At 36.4% G+C, this 22757-nt stretch overlaps 2 protein-coding genes and 1 long non-coding RNA gene across 5 annotated transcripts in view; 1 reads left to right on the top strand and 2 right to left on the bottom strand.

Annotated features, from left to right (window-relative positions):
• Positions 1-11412, top strand: part of ercc6l2 (excision repair cross-complementation group 6-like 2) — a 23613-nt gene extending 12201 nt beyond the window's left edge. Inside the window, 1 exon segment of the mRNA XM_051903278.1 lies at positions 10982-11412. Within this exon segment, the coding sequence (XP_051759238.1) occupies positions 10982-10997 (16 nt within the window). The 3' untranslated portion in view covers positions 10998-11412.
• On the bottom strand, positions 388-4368 carry LOC127517515 (uncharacterized). The gene is made up of 2 exons (XR_007931259.1): positions 1524-4368; positions 388-1292 (listed from the first exon to the last, which is right to left on the bottom strand). It is a non-coding gene; the product is annotated as an uncharacterized LOC127517515 (long non-coding RNA).
• hsd17b3 (hydroxysteroid (17-beta) dehydrogenase 3) lies at positions 6218-22757 on the bottom strand. Of its 3 annotated transcripts, XM_051903281.1 has the most exons (12): positions 22710-22757; positions 21616-21796; positions 15562-15608; positions 14013-14088; positions 13815-13922; positions 13655-13722; positions 13242-13286; positions 10649-10683; positions 10255-10336; positions 10091-10150; positions 9820-9969; positions 6218-8882 (listed from the first exon to the last, which is right to left on the bottom strand). In XM_051903281.1, the coding sequence occupies exons 4-12, from the start codon at positions 14071-14073 to the stop codon at positions 8808-8810; spliced, it is 684 nt and encodes a 227-aa protein (XP_051759241.1). In that variant the 5' UTR covers positions 14074-14088; positions 15562-15608; positions 21616-21796; positions 22710-22757; the 3' UTR covers positions 6218-8807. The 3 variants fall into 3 exon arrangements, with proteins under 3 accessions (XP_051759241.1, XP_051759240.1, XP_051759239.1); XM_051903280.1 differs by lacking the exons at positions 21616-21796; positions 22710-22757 and adding an exon at positions 20839-21102; XM_051903279.1 differs by lacking the exons at positions 21616-21796; positions 22710-22757 and adding an exon at positions 20416-20667.

Genomic DNA, 22757 nt, shown 5'->3' with positions numbered 1-22757 from the left:
AGATGATGGTGTTGCATCAAGCTCAACCCAGACCAGCAACTCCTCCAAAATCACAGACCTTATAGGTGACACATCCATCCTGAATGATTTGTTCAAGTCAAAGAAGAAAACTGTAGACCAACCGAGGGATGTGAAAACATTTACATGCACAGAAAGAGCAAAAAGTAGAGGAAAGGACTTCTGGGACATTTTGAATGAGGGGAATGAAGAGAGCATTAACAAACTTACAGATCTGACTGAGGTGGAGAAGATCTGTAACAGCGTTAGTGTCTCTGCAAAGTCTAGAAGTAATGAGAAAACCGAAAGCTCGCAACTTTGGAAAAAAAATGAGAAATTTCTCTGGAAACTCTAGTTTTAGGGATAGATTATTTTTTTGCAAGGACAGGCTTTTTATTTATGTGCATTTGTTTTTATTTGTTTTTAATTTTGAATTTATTTAAAAAAAAAATGTATTTTCAGGATTCAGTACACAGTATAATTGACTGGCAATTTATGTAATTATTATTTTATCTTGTTTTTAAGTGTATTAAAGTTCATGTTTTAAATAAGGCACAAGGACGTAATTTAAATGGTTCCCATAAAAGTAAAATGTAGATATTTGAAAACACTTAAAAAACAAATTATTACAATAAAATTACATTGACAAAAGATGGTTCATTGGTGGTTTCATGACAGATTTCGGAAATTGGAAAAACTAAGAATTGAATGTGTAATTTTAATATGTACATATTAAGATTAAAATATGATAAAAAATAATGTGAATTTTATTCATACATAGAGAGAAAATCATTGTCAATAAAGAGCACGTGTGGTAGTTAAATGTAAATTGGTCATTTTTATTTTTTTCCTGAAATATTTTACAGCATATCGAAATTGGAAACACAGTGCATTTTATCCCCCCCACTCAACTATACCTCTTATTTGGTTTCAGGCAGCTAAATGTCTTAAATAGTTGGTGGTCTTGGACCTCAGACCAAAAAGTGGCGTAAATAGTTTTGAAGTGGTGTAATTGCTTTGATGAAGTGGCATGGATCTCTCTCGCCGCAGTCTCTCTTTCATGGAAGCTTAAGGCCGCTGCTATTTGTTTAATCTCATCTGCCATGTGTCGCAGAGCTCAGCACCTGCGACCCTGACGCTATCCTCAGTACAGCTGTATTTTCAGTCTTCAGTGCATTAGTGGTGGCACAATGACACGTGTGACCTGCAGCTGTTGTCTGACATCGCTCAGCTGTTGCACTGAGGTAAACAGGAGGGAACGAGTAGGATTTTCACTCTTGGTCTTCTCTTAAATGCTGAAATTAGAAAGTGTTGATAGCATCAATACAAATGAAGACAAGTTGGGGCTACTACAGGACACTCTGGGAGGTAGAACAAGGATGGCGTATCGTCCTCACTAAATATTTGCTACAATTGTTCAAAGGGTTGGTTCACAAAATACCTTTCTCAGAGCTGTAGATTCTTATCTGTAATGTATAGGCCTGTCAAAACCTGTCAAAAACCTTAGTAGTGTAGGGCGGACTTACTGTGAAAATGTTTCCAAACTGGTCTTCAGTTCTTATATATTCTTAAAAGATCATCTATAGGTACTGGAGGAAACTTCTGTTGTTTCTTGTAAGCCTTGTTAGTGTTTTTATATCGAATGTAGTTCTGACATTTGCTTTGTTCTGACATTTCGGCTTTAGCATCTTGGGTTCTCCATCCATCCATCCATCCATCCATCCATCGTTGTATTATTAGTGTTAAGGACACACATATACAGTATATGGATGCATTCAAATAGGCTATATACACTGTAAGAAAAAAAAATCTGTATAAAAATGTAAAAGTACTGGTCATTTTCTGCCAGGATATTATCTGTTAATTTTATAGACATATAAAAAGGATACAGTGAATTGACAAAATAACATTTTACACAAATCCTGTAATCATTACATTTATTATATTTTTAGACATGTTGGAAATTCTAGAACAACACTTAAAAATAAATCTCAAGATGTACATCAAATAAATAATTTAGTTAGGGGCTGCCGAAAAAAGGAACGCCTGTTTTATATGGTTTTGAATTAGTCTATTGAAAATGAAACAGTTTCGTCAGTTTCTGCTATATGCAAACTCAGGAACTGGACGTCCTGTTATTGCTCCATGTTGGACAAAGAGATATTCAGAAATCACTCGATATTTGCTTGTTTTAGTAGCACCTCCATCAGCACAGCAGTTCAGTCTGGGGCAGGTAGAACAAGCTGTTTGTTTTTCCTGTTACAATAGTAGTCACGTATGACATCGGCCTGCTGACTGATTTACTTTGCTTATTTTACAATGTCATTGTAACAGGCATTTTGATTTGATTTCTGAGAGTGCGCAAAATAGCCCAACCTTTGTTCAGACAGATGAAAAAGGCGCCTTTCATTTCAATGTCATCCTACTGATGAGGAAAAGTGTTGATTAAACCACCGTCTTCCAAGTGAGCACTTTTTCTTCAGAGCTGATTTCATGTTCGTTCAACACTTTCAGGCCGGTCCACAAAAATCCCCCTACTTAATTTTATTAGGAAATTACAGCCGTGGTTACCATGATGGCGAGTCCACCATCATTAAGGTGAGCCCTCGGGCATCAGCTGCATTGGTTTTCTCCCACTAAGTGTAACATGAGTAACTTATTGAATATCACACCTCACAAAACCATTGGAAAATGTAGTATAACAATAAACTCCCACTCAGAATGAAGGTCTGACCCCCGAAAGAGTTCCCACATGCTCCTTCCTTACTTGACTTAATTTGAAGTGTTTCAGTACATACTGAAGTAAGCAAACACTGCTGATCCCACTTCCCAGATAGTGTTATTAATGATGTTTTTAGATCTTGTCACGATAAACACCAAAAAAGCACACATTTGAGAGAAAAGAAGGGGAAAATGACACAAACAGACAGTAAAGAGGAACTATTTGGTTACAAAATGTGCATGTTATGTCTGTCCCAGGCACTGACAAATGGGACTTTTGATATATTATGGTAAATATTTACCCATTGGGGAACAAGGCAGATTCTCTGTTTGATTGCCAGAGTTCAGTGTCATTTGATCTGTTGTTTAGAGAATTGAGAGCTTGGTAAACAATCAGTGCTCCTACATCTGCCTGCTGTTTATGTGTGTTGGGACTTGAAGCCCTTGAAGCTGGACCACACAAGCAAAGCTTATTGAGACTGCAGTCAGATGTAGAGTGATGACAAAGCAGTCCTCTCACTTTCATGTTCTTATTGCTGGTATAAACATGCATTGTGCTTGTTTATTTCAGCAGAAAATTTCCAACATGAAAACAAATTGTTGGCTCATGACTACATGCAGCTGTTAAACGTTGCAAAATTTAGTAAACAAAAACAAAACATTTTCTAAAATGATATGCCTTATTTATATTCATCTATTTTCTAAACTGTCCCAAATGTACCGAATTCATGTTTGTGGTGAGCTGTGGTTTATGTTTAGCTTGTTTTAGACACCCTTAACGGACAAGACAGTCCAACGTTAATGATAAACAAATGCTTTGACCGCAGTGCAACAAGTTGTAAACTACACTTGAAAGTAATCTCTAAACCACCCTTGTGAAAAAGAAGTGTGCTCAATTGTATTGAATGTGCACTTTCAGTATACTTCAGTGTAAAAGTAAAAGTAAAAAAGTACTTATAATATAATATTAATTAAATAAAAGGCCACTTAAAGGATTAGTTCACTTCAGAATTAAAATTTCCTGATAATTTACTCACCCCCATGTCATCCAAGATGTTCATGTCTTTCTTTCTTCAGTCGAAAAGAAATGAAGGTTTTTGAGGAAAACATTCCAGGATTTTTTTTCAGTGGGGTACAGCGGGTTTAAGGTCCAAATTGCAGTTTCAGTGCAGCTTCAAAGCACTCTACATGATCCCAGACGAGGAATAAGGCTCTTGTCTAGCGAAACAATCAGTCATTTTCTAAAAAAAATAAAAATGTTTATACATTTTAACCACAAATGCTCATCTTGCACTGCTCTGGGATCCGCCTCGCATGACGTAATCACGTTAGAAAGGTCACGCGTGATGTAGACGAAAGTACTGATCCATTGTGTACAAAGCGAACGTGCAAAGACTAAGCCAAACGCCCTTTACAAAAAAAAAAAAGGTAAAACAATGATGTCAGACGATTTTTAAGTTGGAGGAGAAAATGAGATGGAGTTTTTCGCCCTTCCACGGTATTTCCACCTACGTCACACGTGACCTTTTCGAACGTTATTACGTAATGCGTGGCGGATTGCAGAGCAGTGCCAGATGAGTGGTTTAAAGCTGTTGTGGTTAAAAAGCATATCAAATTTTATTTATCTATTTATTTTTTTTAGATAAATGAACAATCGTTTCACTAGATAAGACCCTTATTCCTCGACTGGGATCGTGTAGAGCCCTTTGAAGCTGCATTGAAACTGCAGTTTGGACCTTCAACCCATTGTACCCCAGTGAAGTCCACTATATGGAGAAAAATCCTGGAATGTTTTCCTCAAAAACCTTAATTTCTTTTCGACTGAAGAAAGAAAGAAATGAGCATCTTGGATGACATGGGGGTGAGTAAATTATCAGGAAATTTTAATTCTGAAGTGAACTAATCCTTTACACCTTCATGTCTATGATTCTTAAAACATTTAAATACACTACGTGCCTATAGACTGAACATGTAATACACATGCGCATGACGTCACCGTTTTTACAAATTCGTGCTTGGCCCTGTCCCAAATGGCACACTTCATGTGCACTTTCAGTCTTGTGGACTTATAATGGCTTCTGTGTGCGCATGTCCGTTAAGTCCATGAGACTGTAGGGTGTCCCATTTGTCATTTTAGGTTTCAGAAGGGTGCTCGCGAGCGTCCCCTTTGCGGTCGATACGCGCCCTCGATGTGCACATTTGCCGAGCCCGCACTGAAGTGAGCTCCACAGCAGACTTCTTCCTGACAGTCAAAGTGGCGTTACGTCACTAAAGCGTGGACTTGTAGGAAGACCGCAAGTGTTTAGGGTGCCATTTGGGACAGGGCCTTTTTGTATTTCACATAGAGAACATAACAGTATAATTTTCAAAAACTTGCACTTTAAAACCCGTTTTTAAAAGCTTGCGTTTTCAGGCCCCCAAAATTCTGTTGAGTAAATGAATGGCCAAAATGTATAAAAGGTTTTCCATTTTTTGTTGAAAACGGTGTCAAATTTTACAGGAATGCTAAGGGTTTAAAAAACACTGTATTCTGCTGCCGGGCCAGTAGTTGGCAAGGTCACTTTGAAAGAAACACTACGCGCCCATAAAATGAACACGTAAAATGTATGCACATGACTTCACAGTTTTCAAAAATGTGTTTTTGTAATTTACACGGAGACAATAAGGGTATCGTTTTCAAAAATGTACACTTTGAAACCCGTTTTCAAAAGTTTTCAGTTTTTAGTCGAAAATGATGTTGTGTAAACGGCCCCTTAAAGAAGTAACTACACTTATTTTGATGTGTTGACTATCATACTAAAGCATATGCAAAGTTCTTGATTATAATTTTAACTGCAGTGTTATTTGATATTGCATTTTAAAGTTATTAAAATGTTTAAACTGCAACTTCATCATTACTATTGTGTAGACTAATTACAAATATATTTAAATACATGACACAAGTTTTAATAGAAATGACATTAAATAATATTTTAGTTGCCATAATAGCTTGTCAGTACATACAGCAGTAGAAGTCAATACAAGTAATTGTTACATACAAAGATGTACTTAAATCTTAATTAAATAGGGTCAAAAAAGCACTCTTAATTTCAACTAATTGCATTTAATATAAATGTAAACTACAATTCATTTTCATTCATTTGTAAATTATGCAATTAAGTGTCCGAAAATACTACATTCAGTTCGCAAGTATAGTTTTTAGAGTATGTTATTTCTGTGTAAGTACCCTTTTTAAAAATATACTAATGTGTACTTCTTTTTCACAAAGGCAGCATTCTTCAAACTGTGGTCTGCAGAGCATTGGTGGTCTGGTAATGATCCTAAGTTGATTGGCTGATCTGAATAATTCTAAAAAAGACCTAAATAAAATACGTGATAACAATCACCCACATTTAATGAACCGACTTATCTGCCACTTGGAAAACACGTTTTTAAAACATTAGATTTTCACAAATCACTGCTGCAGCACAGCTTACCCAGCTAGACATCATAAACACAATACATTTCCCAGTGTTTTTTTATTTTAATTATTGCCTTAGCCTTATTCCACATAAATGTCTTTTCTGTTACAAGCAGGAGCATTATAAATTATCAGTGGAAATTCCCTGTAGTAAAAACACAAACCCCTTTAATATGAGTGGAAACTGATAGTTATCCTGTCAACTGTATTTCAATCAAGACAGCTTGCTCAAGTGTGAACAGCTTTATTAAGAACTACATCTAAAATGGAAATCCCCCATCAGACTGCACTTGTCTGTGTCCTTTACCTGCTTAGAATCTTCAAGAGATCTTTGAAACCTGAGTCCACACACTCCATGTGAGGCGCTTCAGGTTGCAGAATAAAAAATCTGCCCTCTGCTGGCAGAGTGTCACAGAAACAAAACTAGCAGCTCGTTTTTTAGTTAGCTGCAGTGACTTTGCTTCAGGAAGATCCGTAAGTGTGCAGTGTGGTGAAGTGTGTAATGTCTGGTACTGGAAAAATAATTTTTCGGTGAAATTTGACAACTCAAATCTGAAGACTGACTCTGACTTTCGGCAGCGGTGACTCGTATAGACTGTAAATCAGGACAAGACATCGTGTAGTGTATTCCAGCCTTAACATCTTGTATATTGCTAATATGTAATTATATCATAGTAGATGTTTTAAAGTGCCCAATTATTTCTCAGATGGTTCTTCAAATGCGAAATTAACTATTTTCCCCTCTCTGATGCCTCATTTCTAATGGGTGGGGTGGGGGATGTATTTACTTGTATCTGTTCTTGAAATTGTTCAAAAATATGTTATGTAGGGTATATCCATATATCATATAAATAAAAAATGTGTGTTCTTGTAGTGCTATCCACATATCATTGCAGCTACAGAGAGATTATTCACATAAAAGTCAAAATAATGGGATAATGACAACACAAAAAAGTACATTCAAGCTTTATAGATCACGTGAAAGTGCATTTAACCACTATGTGGCGCCAAAAAACTGTTTAAGTGTTTTGTGGATCTTTCCAGTGAAAACACGATTTCAAATGCTCTTTAAATAAGACCAAACATTTTCTAATCTTAAAATATAGACAAAAAACAAGGTCACATTTCTTAGTCTGTTATTTGGCCTTTGTGAGACTGACCTTCTGTTAATGTTATCAAGGTCAGTTCTGCTCAACTATCTCCTGTCTACTGATATGATTATGATTAATAATTATTACATTCCATTATCAACACTGATATAAAATATTTTGAAGGACCGTGGATGGAGACCTGTCAGTTGTTTCGTCCTCTCACTTTCTTTTGCAGTCTAGTATTTTTACATACAGTATTGTCATAATTGACATAACAGTTGTGGTGTTTTAAGTATCAAATGCTCAATACTGTACAGTCCTGGGCAAAAAAGGGCCGAGTCAAAAATGCCAAAATATTTAGTGGTTTTTAAATGGTCTTAACCATTTTAATTACAAGTCACTGGTCAGGAAATTAGCAAGAATTGCACAAATACTGTGGATAAAGTCACAGCATGGAACAGCCTTTCCCAACTTGCAGACAGCTTTTTACAGGAAGAGTCAGTGTTGTTCCACTCAATGTTAATGGCTTTAAACAGTTCATGAGTGGTTGAAAATTGTCTCCCAGTTCATTTGAGTTTAATGCAAGACCAAATATTCACTATAGGGTTCAAATCTGGACTCTGACCAGGCCAAAACATGAGCCTGACAGACTTGTTCTGAAGCCACTTCTTGGTTGTCTTTGCAATTTAGGCATGACCATTTTCTTCATCTGATCATTCCTCTTTAGATAATAACTTTTCATTTGTGGAAAGCAAGCCATTCTACAATATTCTCCTGTTCTCCAAAGCATTAAATGACTTTTCACAGTGAAGTATAGCTCACCAATACCAGCAGCTAAAAAGGATGAGATCTCTTCCTCCATGCTTCACTGTGATAGAGATGCATTTAAAATTATATTTCTCAGCAGATTATTGAAGACACCGCTCTGGAGCATCACTATGCAACTCTTGTTTTATTGTGATTCATTATTCCATATACAACTTCCCATATTCTGCCAAAAACTTCATATCTGTCTAACAATGTTTTTCTGAGACAGCAATGGCTTTTTAAGTAGTGCATTTGCTTAAATTTTTGCTAATTTCCTGATCAATAATTTGTGGTTAAAGGGATAGTTCACCCAAAAATGAAAATGTTGTCATCTTTTACTCACCCTCATGTTGTTCCAAACCTGTACGAGTTTCTTTCTTCTGTTGAACACAAAAGAAGATATTTTGAAGAATTTTAGTAACCCGGTAGCCATTGACTTTCATGGTTTTTTTTTTTTTTGCCTACTATGGAAGTCAGTGGTTACTGTCAACTGTCTGGTTACCAACATTCTTCAAAATATTTTCGTTTGTCTTCTTTTGTGAAAGAAACTCGTACAGGTTTGGAACAACATGAGGGTGAGTAAATGATGACAAAATTTTCATTTCTGAGTGAACTATCCCTTTAAGAGAATTAAAAGCTTAGTGTTTAGCCATTTTTGGCTTGGCCCATTTTTTGCCCAGGAGTGTATACATATTTAGAGAATGACAACTCTCAGCTTCTGACCCTTTCCTTCACATATTCTTAAAGTAATACTGAAACGCTTCACTCTGCAGGACCCAGGTGGGAATGGACTGCACAATCCCGCCCTATAGGAGAATAACATGTTGGTCAGAAACAATACATGCATTTGGTACACATACATAAAATACACACACTCTTAAAAATAAAGTTTTCAAAAAGGGGTTATAACAGAGGTGCCAAAGAAGAACCATTTTGGGTTCTCCAAAGAACCTTTCAGTGAACAGTTCTTAAAGGGTTGGTTCACCCAAAAATAAAAAAATTCTGTCATTAATTACTCACCCTCATGTCTTTCCACACCTGTAAGACTTTTGTTCATTTTCATCTTCATTATCTTTACGCAGGTGACGCAGAAAGCACAGTGAAGGCTTCCAGGTTCTACGTCAGAATGCCGACTCATTATTGGCCAAAGCTGATCACGTGAGCAGGACGCGTGAGCCAGCCAATAATGAGTCGGCATTCTGATGTAGAACCTGGAAGCGCTGAACATAAAAGCGTAGGAGAATGACAGGGAAGAGAAGATATAGTTGAATAAAGTCATTATTTTTGTTCAGTTTTTGCGCACAAAAAGTATTCTCGTCGCTTCATAAAATTAAAGTTGAACAACTGTAGTCATGTCGACAGTTTTAACAATGTCTTTACTACCTTTCTGGACCTTGACAGTGTTGATTATATTGCTGTCTATGGAGGAGTCATATACCTCTCAGATTTCATCAAAAATATCTTAATTTGTGTTCTGAAGATGAACAAAGGTCTTGCAGGTGTGGAACGATATGAGAGTGAGAAGTTTCATTTTTGGATGAACCCTTTAAAAGAAACATTTTTTTTTCTTAGTGTGAAGAACATAATCTAAACAACCTTTTCCCACTATAATAAATCTTTTGTGCAATGGAAAGGTTCAATGGACGTTAAAGGTTTGCCATGGAACCATTGATGCCTATAAAGAACCTTTATTTTTAAGAGTGCACTATCAGATATGTATATATAATAAACAGATGTCATTACCAATATAGTATGAGTGATGCTGCCGTATGTTTGATCACCAGCCTTCAGATACTTCAGTGAGCTCCTCACAAACTCCTCAGCTGTAAATGTAACCATATCTGGCTTCTGATGTCCTGTCATTGATGTTGAAACCCCAAATGGAGCCACGGTCTGAGAAAAAATAATACATTAGGGAATGAAGACATTGATATCTTACTCCTGATTAGCCGTATATGTAAAATTTGATGCACAAAAACATTATTTAACTGTTATTAAAGTTTTTTTATTCCACCTGAATAATAATTCCCTTATATTCTGCTTGAAGACCTTGTGAAAATCTCTCAACAAAAACCTGAAAATATATACATATATATGTTAAATAACACACACACACACATATATATATGGTTGTTTTTTTTTACTTTGTGTAGATGTTTTGTTCTTAACTAAATTTACCTTTGATGCTGCATACAAGGTGTAAATGGGGCAGGGTATTTTGGCTATGCCAGAAGACACATTCAGAATGACTCCTCTTCCTCTAAGGGAATACTTTTTGTCAGTGTGCTTGTCATATGTTAAAATATGTGCAACACTTTGTTTTAATGATCCCTTTTTACACATTCTGTTTACTATAAATAACAGTGAACCTACATTTGAACTAACTCTCATTAGAGTATTAGTAAACTGTCTCTTTATTTTGATGGACACCAACAGACATACTACTGACTATGAGTAACTTTGCAACTACATGTCAACTTATTTCACTAACCCTAACCCTACATCAAAATAGAGTGTAACCAAAATTTGAGAAAACAATTATGAGAAAACTATTTAACAGAGAAGGCCAAACCTTTGCTGCATTCCTGGTAGCACAATTCTGCACATCTAAATATGAAAAAAAAAGTGTGAGCGCATTTTATTAAATCTCTAAATCTCACTAAACCAATGGTCCTTATCTGGCTTTTCTTTAAGATTTTATGTTGGACGTCAAGTGGCCACTCAACATTGATTAGAATCTAAATTTTCAACCACAAAAAAAAAAAAAAATAAAAAAAATCTGGAAATCAAACAGTAATATGTATTATTATTACAACTAACTGTATATGCCTAACAAAAATACAAAATTATTAAAGGGATAGTTCACCCAAAAATGAAAATTTGATGTTTATCTGCTTACCCCCAGGGCATCCAAGATGTAGGTGACTTTGTTTCTTCAGGAGAACAGTAGGTCTGAACGCGCTCTGACAACAGAAGTGATGTCTCACACTCATTGAAGTATAAGCGCGAGACATCACTTCCGTCATCAGAACACGCGTTCAGACCTCACCAACCGGATGCGCAAGGCAGTTGGACATAGTGGTGTTTTAGAGGTGAAAAATGATATACTGTCCGGTTTCTCGCACAAACTGATCATTTCGTGTCTTAGGACATCAATGTGTTGTCACGAGCCACAGGGTTTAATTTGGATTTGTCTGTGCATGTTTTTTTGACTCTTATAGATGGAGTTCCCATTGACAAGCATTATACGACTGACAGACTGGAACGGTTGGAGTTAAAAATCATCATTTGTGTTCTACTGAAGAAACAAAGTCACCTACATCTCGGATGCCCTGGGGGTAAGCAAATAAACATCAAATTTTCATTTTTGGGTGAACTATCCCTTTAACATGACAGACTTAAAATCTCCATGAAATTGACAATTCTTAATTTTTATGGAATATTGCAGTATTTATTACAAATGATTTATCTGTGTACATCATTATATTTTTTAAAATTCATGTACTCATAATCTTTAATCAAAATAACTTCCCCTCTCTCCTGCAGCGACATCTCTTCTCTGATGTGTTTACTGGCATGAGGGCGGGACAACCTGTCACTCACATGAGATCACAGCAATAGCAAACTACTATATCCAATCAATAGGCTATATGCACGGTTACTTCCTGGTTGTCGTTAAGCCAGCTCGGGCATTTCCGGTGAACTGTTAGCTGTTCATTCTGTAGTCACTGTACATCGACACAAAAATATCAATGGTTGACTTTTTAATGTTGTATTCATATTTTAATGCAGTTATCACATTTACCTAATTTGCCAATAAACCAGTTTTATTGATTGCAATAAAGACGAAGCTATTGGGACCGCTTAAAAACGCTGTGTCTGTAATTAGACACGCACACGCATTTTTTCCCCAGCAATTCAAATGTTATTTTTAATGTGATGACCACAAACATTTTTCATCATTCTAAGATTGTCCCCATTGTAAAAGCAAACATTTAAAAATTTAGGAAATACATTTGATAGAAAACACTTTTATTTAAAAATAAAAAAGACAATAATTACCACTTTAACCAGCAGGTGGCGGCAAAGTAGCATTTATTTGCGCATATATCAGCCATTTCCTCTAATCGTTTTTAACTTTGTTTTTGACTAAATATTAAACATTATAAAATAACAAGGTTTAAAAATACATTTTTGTCAATGTGAAGTATGAAATACTCAAAAAATCCTAAGAAAAACAATAACTTTTCTTGTGAATGAATGACACAGAAAGTGAGCACCGCACTTTCCCTTTGTAATCACAGCAGCTGTCAGTCAGTGCAGCGCAAGATCAATGATTTCAGCACACTTGTAAAAACACATTTTATTCAATTAATCTAACTAAAGTGCACAATAAATATTTCATTTTTGAAGCTTTTTTTCACATAAAAGTATGAAAACTAATGGTCAAATTGAATTTAGCCGAGGAGGAACACTGAGGTACGTCTTTATTTATGTATTTTTTTATTCTGACTTACGTTTGAATAACTAAATTAATGCTATGCCTGACTATTTAAGTGACTATATTCTGATTATAAACTACTGATGCTCAACACACCAGCAAATGGCATCTCACCGGAAGTTTTCGAGCTGGCTTATATTATTGCGGAAGTTCTAAAGAACGCTCCGTGCATATAGCCCATTCCCCATGGACAAAATCAAGTCCCGCTCAACATTTTTTTCCTGTTGGAGAAGCTGTTTTACTCAAATATATGTCACAATAGGGAAGAAAAGACTATTTTAACTTCCATTTCATGCTGAAAATTGGCAATTTTTTCAAGTTTGATGGACTTTGATGTTGATGAGAGATAACTTTTCTCTCTTAAGTTTTAAGTTTATAAACATGTATTTTTGCTAATTATGCACAATTATATCAATAGTTTTGTTTAATTAATTGCATTTTTTCCTTGCTTTCTGCAACCCTGTCAGAGCTGTGACTCAGATTTGGAGGTGACAACTTTGACCCACCTGCCTTATCCATTTGTACAGTATATAAGTGAGTGGTAAAGACCCAGTTACATTTACATGTATGCATTAAGCAGATGTTTTAAAAATAGAGCAACATAAGCATTTCTTCACAGAGCCAACAGTATTCATAGTGTATAGTTCTGTTTGCGTTTACTCACCTTAACCATAGCTTTTACATTGCAGTTGATAACATCATGTATTCTCTAAGAGGCCACCACATGAAACATATAAACAAAGTATCTGATAAATACTCTGTAATAGGTTTACCATATCTACAACTATTGCTTGATAGAATTACTGATATTTGTGATATTTTATTACAACATGCTTCCATGTACTGTAGTTTTACAGTGGGCATTTTTCTATTTCTAATATCTAAATTAATTACTACTACACTGTTAATGGGAGCTGATAGCAGCATATACTATAGTTTCATGACGACTTTAAGTAAAGAGAGACATTGAAAATGTGCAGTGATGAGAAGGATCTATGCAGAAACAGTTTGAAAACCCTTATTATTTATAATGATAAATGTATGAACAATGACTGTATGAACCATAAGTGACCTCACTTCTTCCAAATCTGATGTTTCAAGTAGCTTGCAGGGTATTTGGCTGGGCAGAATCCCAACGTTGTTCACTGTGTTTAAAGAAAAGTAACAGTAATGCTACTGTTTTTAACATAACTGCAGCTCATATTTTGACACATCGAGATATCTGATACCTACTGACCTAAAATACCAATATCCAAACCCTCAATGTTTTCTTTAATGTGTCCATATATATCATCTTTGGTGAAGTCAGCAGCTATTACTTTGACTTTCCCTCCTGTAGTGAGTTCTGTCAGAACAAGAAAAGAAAGCTGGTTAAACTGAGCTCTAAGACTACAGACAAGCTAAGAAACTGAAATTTCAACAGTAAACACTTCACCGATCTTCCTGGCTGCTCTGTCAAGCTTCTCTTGATTTCTGCTGATGACGATCACGCTCATACCTAGTTTTGAAAGCTGCACAGAAACACAGGAAATACAAAGATTGTAAAGTGTTATGGAAACAGCTTATTCCATAGGGGATGAGCTGGTAATTTATTGCTTTAATACGATCTTAACAAAGAATTTGGAGCAGACTAAAGATTACTTCCTGTTTCAGGTTGGTTACAGGCCCATAGGTATACACATTTTTGTGGAAGAAAGCGTTCTGAGATCACTTTTTTGACCAAAAAAAAAAAAAAAAAAGATATCTCCTCCTACTACCCTTACAAAATAAATCCTACAGAAATCAAAGCATAAAGCAAAATCCCCAGAGTTAAATAAACTCAGAGTACATTTGGTCCCATCATTTTTGCTGTGTAGAAATCCTGCAGTACTTATGGTGTAAAACTTTTCAGGGATCAGTAAGTTATTCATTTATACATACACTAACCACCAGTTTCACAGACAAGGCTTAAGCTAGTCCTAGACTAAAATGCATGTTTGAGCTGTTTTAACTGAAAGCAACTTGTACTGACATATCTTAAAATATGTCAGTGCCACTGTTTTGTCTCAAGATGCACAACAGTATTTTTTTTTTTTTCTAGGGTACGTTTATAAAAGCTACTTAAATATCCTAATTGAACTAAGGCCTAATCCTGGCTTTGGCTAAGCCCTGTCTCTGAAACCAGGCCTAAAAGTTTGGGGTCGGTAAGATTTTTTTAATGGTTTTTAATGTATTTTATGCTTAACAAGGCTGCATTTATTTTATAAAATTTTTTATACTTTTAAATAGCTGTTTTCTATTTGAATATACTTTGAAATGTAATTTATTCATGTAACGGCAAAGCTGAATTCAGCGTCATTCCAGTCTTCAGAGTCACATGATCCTTCAGAAATCATTCTAATATGCTGATTTGTTGAATCAAAATGTATTATTTATTCTTATTCTTATTATTATTATTATCAATGTTGAAAACATTTGATAATATTTGTAATGGTAATGTTCTATGTGTGGACACTTATGTTGTTTTCCCTTTGGTTCCCGTGTTTCCTTCCTGTGTTTAGTTCCTGTTCCCTTTGTTCCCGTTGTTAGTTGGTTTCTGTGGTTACTCATTGGTTAATTGATTATGTTCACATGAGTCTGCTTTGGTTCCTCGTTTAGCCATGTATTTGAGCCCCCAGTTTGGTTCTCGTTGTCCTGTACTGTCTTCTTTACATATGTGAAACTGTTACACTGATTTTTGCCTTCCGCCATCTTTATTTTTGTAAATAAACTAATTCCAATTAAGATCCTCTGTTCCTCTTCCCTTTATTTTGATCATTTTAATGCATTCTTGCAGAATAAAAGTAATAATTAGTGTAGTAGTGTATATTTTTGTTCATAATAAATATAAGCATAAAAATATTTTACTGTTACCTTTTTATCCACTTAATTATTGAAGTAATCTAATATCAATATTAGATACAGTCATAATAAAACAGTTTTCACATAAGCAGTAATTTTGTTACCTCTTCTGCATATGCTCTGCCTATTCCATCTGACCCTCCAGTGACAACTGAAACAGAGGAAATATTCAGCATTATTCTTCAAACCATAAACGGTAAGATTTTATATTATGTCTCTAATTCACTGATGTGTCAGTTTACGTAATTCTGAACAAATGTGATCAACAACCTATTCAATTTGAGAAAAAGTTTTTTTTAAATATATTTTACAATGTAAATAACTATGACCTATACATAATTTAGGCCTATGTCTTTCATTACAGAAAATAAGCTCTCGAGCTCTCAAGTATATCCAGAACATGATAATCTATCTCCCATCACTCCCTCTGAGAATCTCACAAGCTTCAGATGATAGGCAGTCAGTGTCTGTTTGTTTTAACAGCATGTTCTTGAACATGTTCTTGACTGCGTGTACCCTCCAGTTCAATAAACAAATAGGAAGCATGAGTGGTGCATATGTGTGAAAAGTAATTTTCTCTGAAAGTCTGGAGCTGCATCTTCTCTCCCCCTCTGACTATTAGTCCATCAGAGAAGTTCACATTGTAGGTGGTACAAGGGAGTGGGAGGAAAGGGGTGCTGGGTGCTACAGAGGAAATGATGTAAGATGTAATTACTGCCTTCATGCTTTCATTGCAGAAAGATTTGAACTGTCCGTGTGTTGTCTTCTGTGTGGGAAAATGGTTTTTTTTGTGTCTTTCTTACTTAAGTTGTTTCCCATGCTTTCGTTCTTTCTTTGCACCAGTGTTCTTGTGTACAAGAAGTACAAGTAGTACTCTGTTTCACAATCTCAGTGAAATCTCAAGATAAGCTAAATATTTTGAATGTGCCAAAATCTTTGTAAACCTTTGTGAATCATTCAGTCTTCAGTTGGCCTGCTTCCGTTTTATCATTTATAATAAATAAATGCAGCGCTACTTCAGTATGGTTAACATGCGTTTCATCTGCGGGAAATTTACCACTCACTGGCAGGTGGGCATTGTCACTGGGTGTACAATCTCAGTCATTCTGTTCTCAGCAGCAATGAACCTCCTTGTCAAGTTACATTGGGGTGCAGTACTGGCAGATGGCATCAGAGCATTCATGGATGACTCGACCATCACGGTAAGATCAGTACCCAAAGGGAGATGGACACTGGAGGACTTGGTTAAGCGTGCCGATTTCGCTTTAAGATCTAATGGCTCGTTTCCACCCAGCGGTATGGTTCAGTTCAGTACAGTACGGTATGCAATTATTTCCGTTTCCATTGTCAGAGGTTGCATATGGTACCAAAATACCGAACCGTACCACTTTTCTGGGACCCTTCCATTGGGGTACCTAGCACAAAAGTACCAATAGAACCGGTAACAAAAGGGTGGAGCTAAACTCACTGCAGAACGTTGATTGGTTGACAGAGAATAGTCACTTGCGTGTGCTACAAGGGGAATGACAACACAATACCCTTGCAACACAATGTATTTTTTGACTGTTTTTCCTTGCAGCATTCTGCCTTTGCTCAAACAAAGCTGCTGTATGTCCTCCATTGTTGTTTACCGTCACTTTGTTTTTCACGCGAGAATGACTACTTTTCCGGCATACACCACGCCTATCAAGCAAGGGTACAGTTGGCGGTGGAAAGGCAAGCCAGATCAGGGTTTACCGACCCGAATCATACTGTACTTTACTGAACTGAACCATACCGCTCGAAGGAAATGAGCCATAAAAGGACACCATTTCAACGGTCCAAGAAAAGACAGTGAAGAGCTTGGGGAAGTGGTACAGGGCAGACCTCAATGACAAGCAGAGTGTGATGGAGCAGCTTACCTGGCAAGTATAAGGCCTGGGGATACCAGCATGGTATCTCAAACTCATTTATGAGGTACCCATCTCTACTGTGGAGAGGTTGGAAAGGAAGATGAACAACTATTTGAGGAGATGGTTGAGTGTTCCAAAAAAGCTTCTGCTCCATAGGCCTGTACAGCACAGGCAGCAAGCTGCCAGTAACATCAGTGGCGGAGGAGTGTAAGGTAACAAAAACACAGCAGGCTATGATGTTGCGAGAGAGACGTAAGAGTACATCTGATGGACATTGAGGTTAGAACAGGTCGCAAGTGGTTAGCTGGCAGAGCATTGAGGGAGGTGGAGGAGTCATGCTGACATTGTCGGGTCAGTGGGCTGGGGATGGTAAGGGCTAGGTTGCTTGACCAGAGCAACCTGGAAGCGGACAAATACAAGGGAACGGCATGGCGTGGTGCAGAGGGAGGTCACATGATAAGTCTGAATAGGCAACTAAATAATCAGGGCAACTGGATGAGGTGGGAGAGTGTGTGGGACAGGCAGGACATCTGGACCATGGAAGAGCATCGGATTAAGTTTCTGTTGTGTTCCATATATAATGTCCTACCTACTCCATCAAACCTCCAAAGATGGAGACCACAGCTGCATGTTCTGTGGAAGGCCAGCTAATCTTGAGCACATCCTCTCCTTGTGCAGGTCAAGTTTGGTGGATGGAAAATTTCGGTGGCAACACGACCAAATTTTAACTCAGCTGGTGGGCTGGAGCAGGCAAGAAAGAAGACAAAACAACTTTTTAAAGGGCCTTAAAGGAGTAAATGAGTCCTGGCCATCAACGACTGGGAGATGCGGGCAGACCTCAAATTCCCATAGAAAATAATCCATATAGCCTCGGACCTGACATTGTGCTCTGGTCGAAGGGTACCAAGCAGGTGGTATTTATTGAGCTGACAGAACCCTGGGAATAGAGGACGGAAGAAGAGCACAAGCTTAAGAAATATCAGGCTTTGAGTGACAGTGGAAAGGATGGAAGGCTTGGAACCTGTCAGACTAGCTCTAAGAGTTTCGCAAGGCAGTAACTTTGGAGGACCCTTGGACTGCTTGGGATTGATGGCCAGGCTAGGAAGCAGCTGGTAGCAAACATCACCAAACAGACAGAACTAGCATCCTGGTGGATATGGATAAAACAGAACGAGCAGTGGCAGAACCAACATGGTGAAGGGCTAAGAACATCTTGAGTTTGGAGGTGAAGAGCGGGGATGGAACTAGGATGCTGGTTCTACCGTTGAGCCCCTTTGAGATATCATGGGCTTAAAATAGACAAAACATAAAGGGAGGGGGCTGTCCAATTGATAACCTGCAGAAGCCCTAAACTCAACCAAGTTGGAGGAAGGTGTCTTGAGAGAAGAAGAGGAGAAAGATCAGTAAACTCTATCAAATTTACATGTACATATACATGTACATAATAAATTTACAAGTATAATTATAATAAATAAATGTCCTATTGATATTTATTAATTATAAAATATATTTATGTAAATATTATTATATATGACGTGTTTTGATAACACAAGGTTCCATTTGCCTAACAAATGGAGTAATGGTTAATTAACTACATTAGGCAACATGAACTACAGTAACACTGCAAAATATTTCTAAAGCAAGTTTTAATCTTATAGTTTACTAATACATTGATAGAATCAAAAATTGTATTTGTTAATATTATTTATCAGACCTGAGCTAATGTGCTAACACTGAACATTTGTACATTGTATTAACTGATGTTAACAAATATTAATAAAAATTGTAACAATGTAGGCCTATTGCTCGTTGTTAGTTAATGCATAAACTAACAATCACTTATGGGACCTTATGGTAAAGTGCTACCTTTTTTTTATATATTAATGTGACTTACACTGACTTGAATTCTTGCTAATGTTTATATATGTTTATGTTCTCAGTTCATGCAGTCCCTGAGAATATACTGTATATAGACATTCAATCATGCACTCATACAGGCCAAACCAACTGTGACATTCTAGAATGTGCAGAACATCTTACAAAACTCTCTGCATGATTATTTATTCAAAGTGAAAGGAATAGCAGATGTGCTATGTCTAAACATGCTAGAAAACACCCCCTGAGAAGGGACATTGTAATGCACACACACACACCAGGGAGAACTTTTCAAAGCCTTAAAGTGAAAGAATAGTTGCAGAAAGAAAGAAAACTGTTAATTGGATTTCAAATGAACAGGAACAACCATTCAAAGTCAAGAAATGAAAAGGGAAATAGCGTCCTGGAACATACTGTTCTAATTGCCTTTTGTTCTCTGTCACTCTCAGTGCCGGAATGGAATGGAAGGGAAGCTTGGGAAAAAGTGGCTGGAATTGTTGTTTTGTGTTGCTGAACTCGTATACACAGTATGATTTCAAGAAAGCTATAAGGAGGGTCCCTCTTTTTCCAACAATAAAAGTCTTGTTTAGGGAAGCAAGACACTTTGTGAATGACAATTTGAAGTGAGATGAGAAACTTGTTCCTGGGTCAAACAGTGGAACAATACCAAGGTAGTGCTGGCTTGTAGGAGGGTGACGTGGTTATTCCTTCACTCTCACTGTTCCCAACCAGTGGTCCCTCAGGGTACAGTGAGAGGTACGTTGAGAAGATACAAGAAACACTGCATTTTCTTAAATGCTTGAATCATGGCATTTATATAACTGTTAACTAATAAATTACTTTTAATCTTATCATCTATTAAGCATGATTTAATGCAGTAACGTTAAATAATGTCAATGAAAGTTATTATAAAGTGTTACCAACCCAGGTTTTAAACTAAGGGTCCCTGGGTTGCATGAGAGTCTGGGTGGTAGTGGGGTCTGTTTATATATATATATATATATATATATATATATATATACTGTATATATATAATTTTCATTGCTAAATGAGATTATCTTGTTTGTTTGTTTTTACAAAAAATTTTCAAGTATAATATTATAACTAAACTTGACTGCTTGTTATATACAGAAAAATATATGCTTAAGACAAAAATACATGAAATAGAATCAAAATTTTGGTGTATCTCACCTGCCCATTTCCCCAGAGAGGTGAAAAAAGACTCAGGAAGAGGACAGAAGAGCTTCGGGGCAAGCATCATAAGAAGGCAGACTAGTTTTTCTCCAAAAACCAGGACGGTGCAAGTCCCGGTCAAGATAAATATAATCTCAGTGAGTGTCATGATGGATTTTCTTAAGGCTTAAAGTGAGTCCTTCCTGCTATCTTGATCCTTCTTTTTACTGCCACGGTTCTCATTCTCTCATCTAATCTGACCACAAGCTTCAAAACTCAATGATGACAGCCCCCTCAGCCAATCAGAATCTTCTCTGCCCATTCTGACCAGGACATAATTCACATTCCTGATTTGTGTGTGTGTGTGTTGTGCCATTTAGTACAAGTAAGCTCACCTATTGTCTTCCAAATCCCAGAGTGAAGTGAATTTAAGTGACTTACCTTGTATTACAGAATGTAGATTCATTCTGTACTAAGAAATCAAATTTCGGCACATCACTGCTGTCTTATAGAACAGATTTTAAATGTTTTTATTGTGTTGCCCCTGTATACTTTAGCAATAATTGCTAAATATAGTCCTTCTAGATCAGGCATATCTTCTATCTGCAGGCTGCTTGATAAAAAAATAAAATAAAAAAAAAAAAGGCAAAAAAGTGGACTTTAGTCATTATGGTCCCAAGCTCTTTAACTCTCTGACAACCTATGAACGAGTTTTTAGTACTCCACGCCCCCCACCCCCCTACTTGAACTCTTGTGTGGAAATTTACCTGAATCTTTTTTATTTTGTTTTTATAATCTTATTTGTGACATGGCTTGCCATCTTGATCATATTCAGAGACTGAAAATCTGCCAGCTTAATTTATTGGTATCATTGGGCCTTACCCTTGTTATGTATATTGTCACATTCAGTTCAGTGTAATAATTAATGTAGAGATGGACTGGTGATATAAAAACACATTTTGTCATGTTACAATAAGGCATGAACATGTTTTTTACTCCAAAAAAAAAAAAAAGATTTTGCTGTTTATAAATTTAAACCTGGGTGATCATAAACTGGAGGGTGATATTTTATTAATAATTTATCAGTAGGAACATCCAGACCCACCTTTTTTTTTTTAAAAAAATCCAAACTTGGCTTTTTTCATGGGAAGACTGAAAGGTATGACTAAATAACAGCTTGAATATTAACTTGATTTACAGTAAATGTGCACTACTCACCTCATTTGTTTACATTTTGTTTTCACAATTATTGATCTTGTGAAGAAAAGTCAACAATCACTCTTAATTCATCATCACTAATTGCCCTTCTCTTGCTCTCATCAGCCCCGTCTAGCACATTAGTCTGGCACTGCAGTGTTGAACTCTCTGTGGCACTTTATTCAAGAAGCTCCACCGCCACCTAGTGGTAAAAAAAAAAAAAAAAAAAAAAAAAAATCACACCCTACAGCCCAACTGCGTAATGTATAAAACGTGTTATCCTGGCCAATTCCATTTTCTACTTACTGTCCAAAACAGATGCTAAATTATGCGAGTAGACTCAGAAGTGAAACTCACTCACTCACTCTTCAGTTTAATAAGTCTCATAGAAGGGCTTTGTTTGGCTCTGCCAGCCACTGCCTACTCAGGAATAGCTTAACCTGAATGGATGTCAAATGTTTTCTGCCTCATTGCTCATTCATGATTCAAGAGGGATGTTATTAGTGAGATGCAGAAATGTGCAATCTTCACTGTAATGTTTTCTATTATTATTTAACGAGCACTTCTGGTGTTACTAAATCAACATTTTCATGTCGGGATGAAACAGCAGATGGCGCTGTTCAACAACTTTGGCATTTTTTGCTCGTATTAAATGTGGATGAAAAATCTCAATATAACTATCAAGTATCAAACCCTATAATAATTTAATTTTAATTATGCAAACGTCCACTATATATAGGCTATAGGCCTATAGTTCATATTATAGTACGGCATCTTAAATGATCTCTTAGCAGCAATGAGTTTGGCATTTTGGATCTTCTTAAATGTAGCTGAATGTTCATTAGTATGTGGACGAAAAATTTCAATACAAGTATTAAGTTCTCGAATAATTTAACTTTATGCAAACGGCCATATGTAGAATATACAGGGTTCATGTTATCGTACGGTATCATAAACGATATCTTATAGGAGCACTGAAGAAATAACTTGTCCTCTATTATTATTATTATTATTATTATTATAACGCCTATATTGAAGCACCCCGATGGCACATAATTCGGACTGATGCACGTAATTAACAGAGGTGAAGATCATGCTATATTCCTAAATGTTACCTTAATTTCTGATGCTGTAAATCAATGTCTAGGGTGAACTCAGTGAAC

This window comes from Ctenopharyngodon idella, chromosome 8 (genome assembly GCF_019924925.1).
Source record: "Ctenopharyngodon idella isolate HZGC_01 chromosome 8, HZGC01, whole genome shotgun sequence".
NCBI lineage: Eukaryota > Metazoa > Chordata > Actinopteri > Cypriniformes > Xenocyprididae > Ctenopharyngodon > Ctenopharyngodon idella.
This window is presented reverse-complemented; position numbering and strand designations above follow the sequence as displayed.

Bases quoted from the DNA above. Each gene is read 5' to 3' on its own strand.
- hsd17b3 (XM_051903279.1), bottom strand. From the start codon at position 20,566: ATGACACTCACTGAGATTATATTTATCTTGACCGGGACTTGCACCGTC. The intron at 10,684-13,241 runs GTGAGTAAACGC...TTTCATATTTAG, and splicing joins ATGTAAAAGCTATGGTTAAG to ATGTGCAGAATTGTGCTACC. The intron at 10,337-10,648 runs GTTTGGCCTTCT...GTATTCCCTTAG, and splicing joins CTACCAGGAATGCAGCAAAG to AGGAAGAGGAGTCATTCTGA.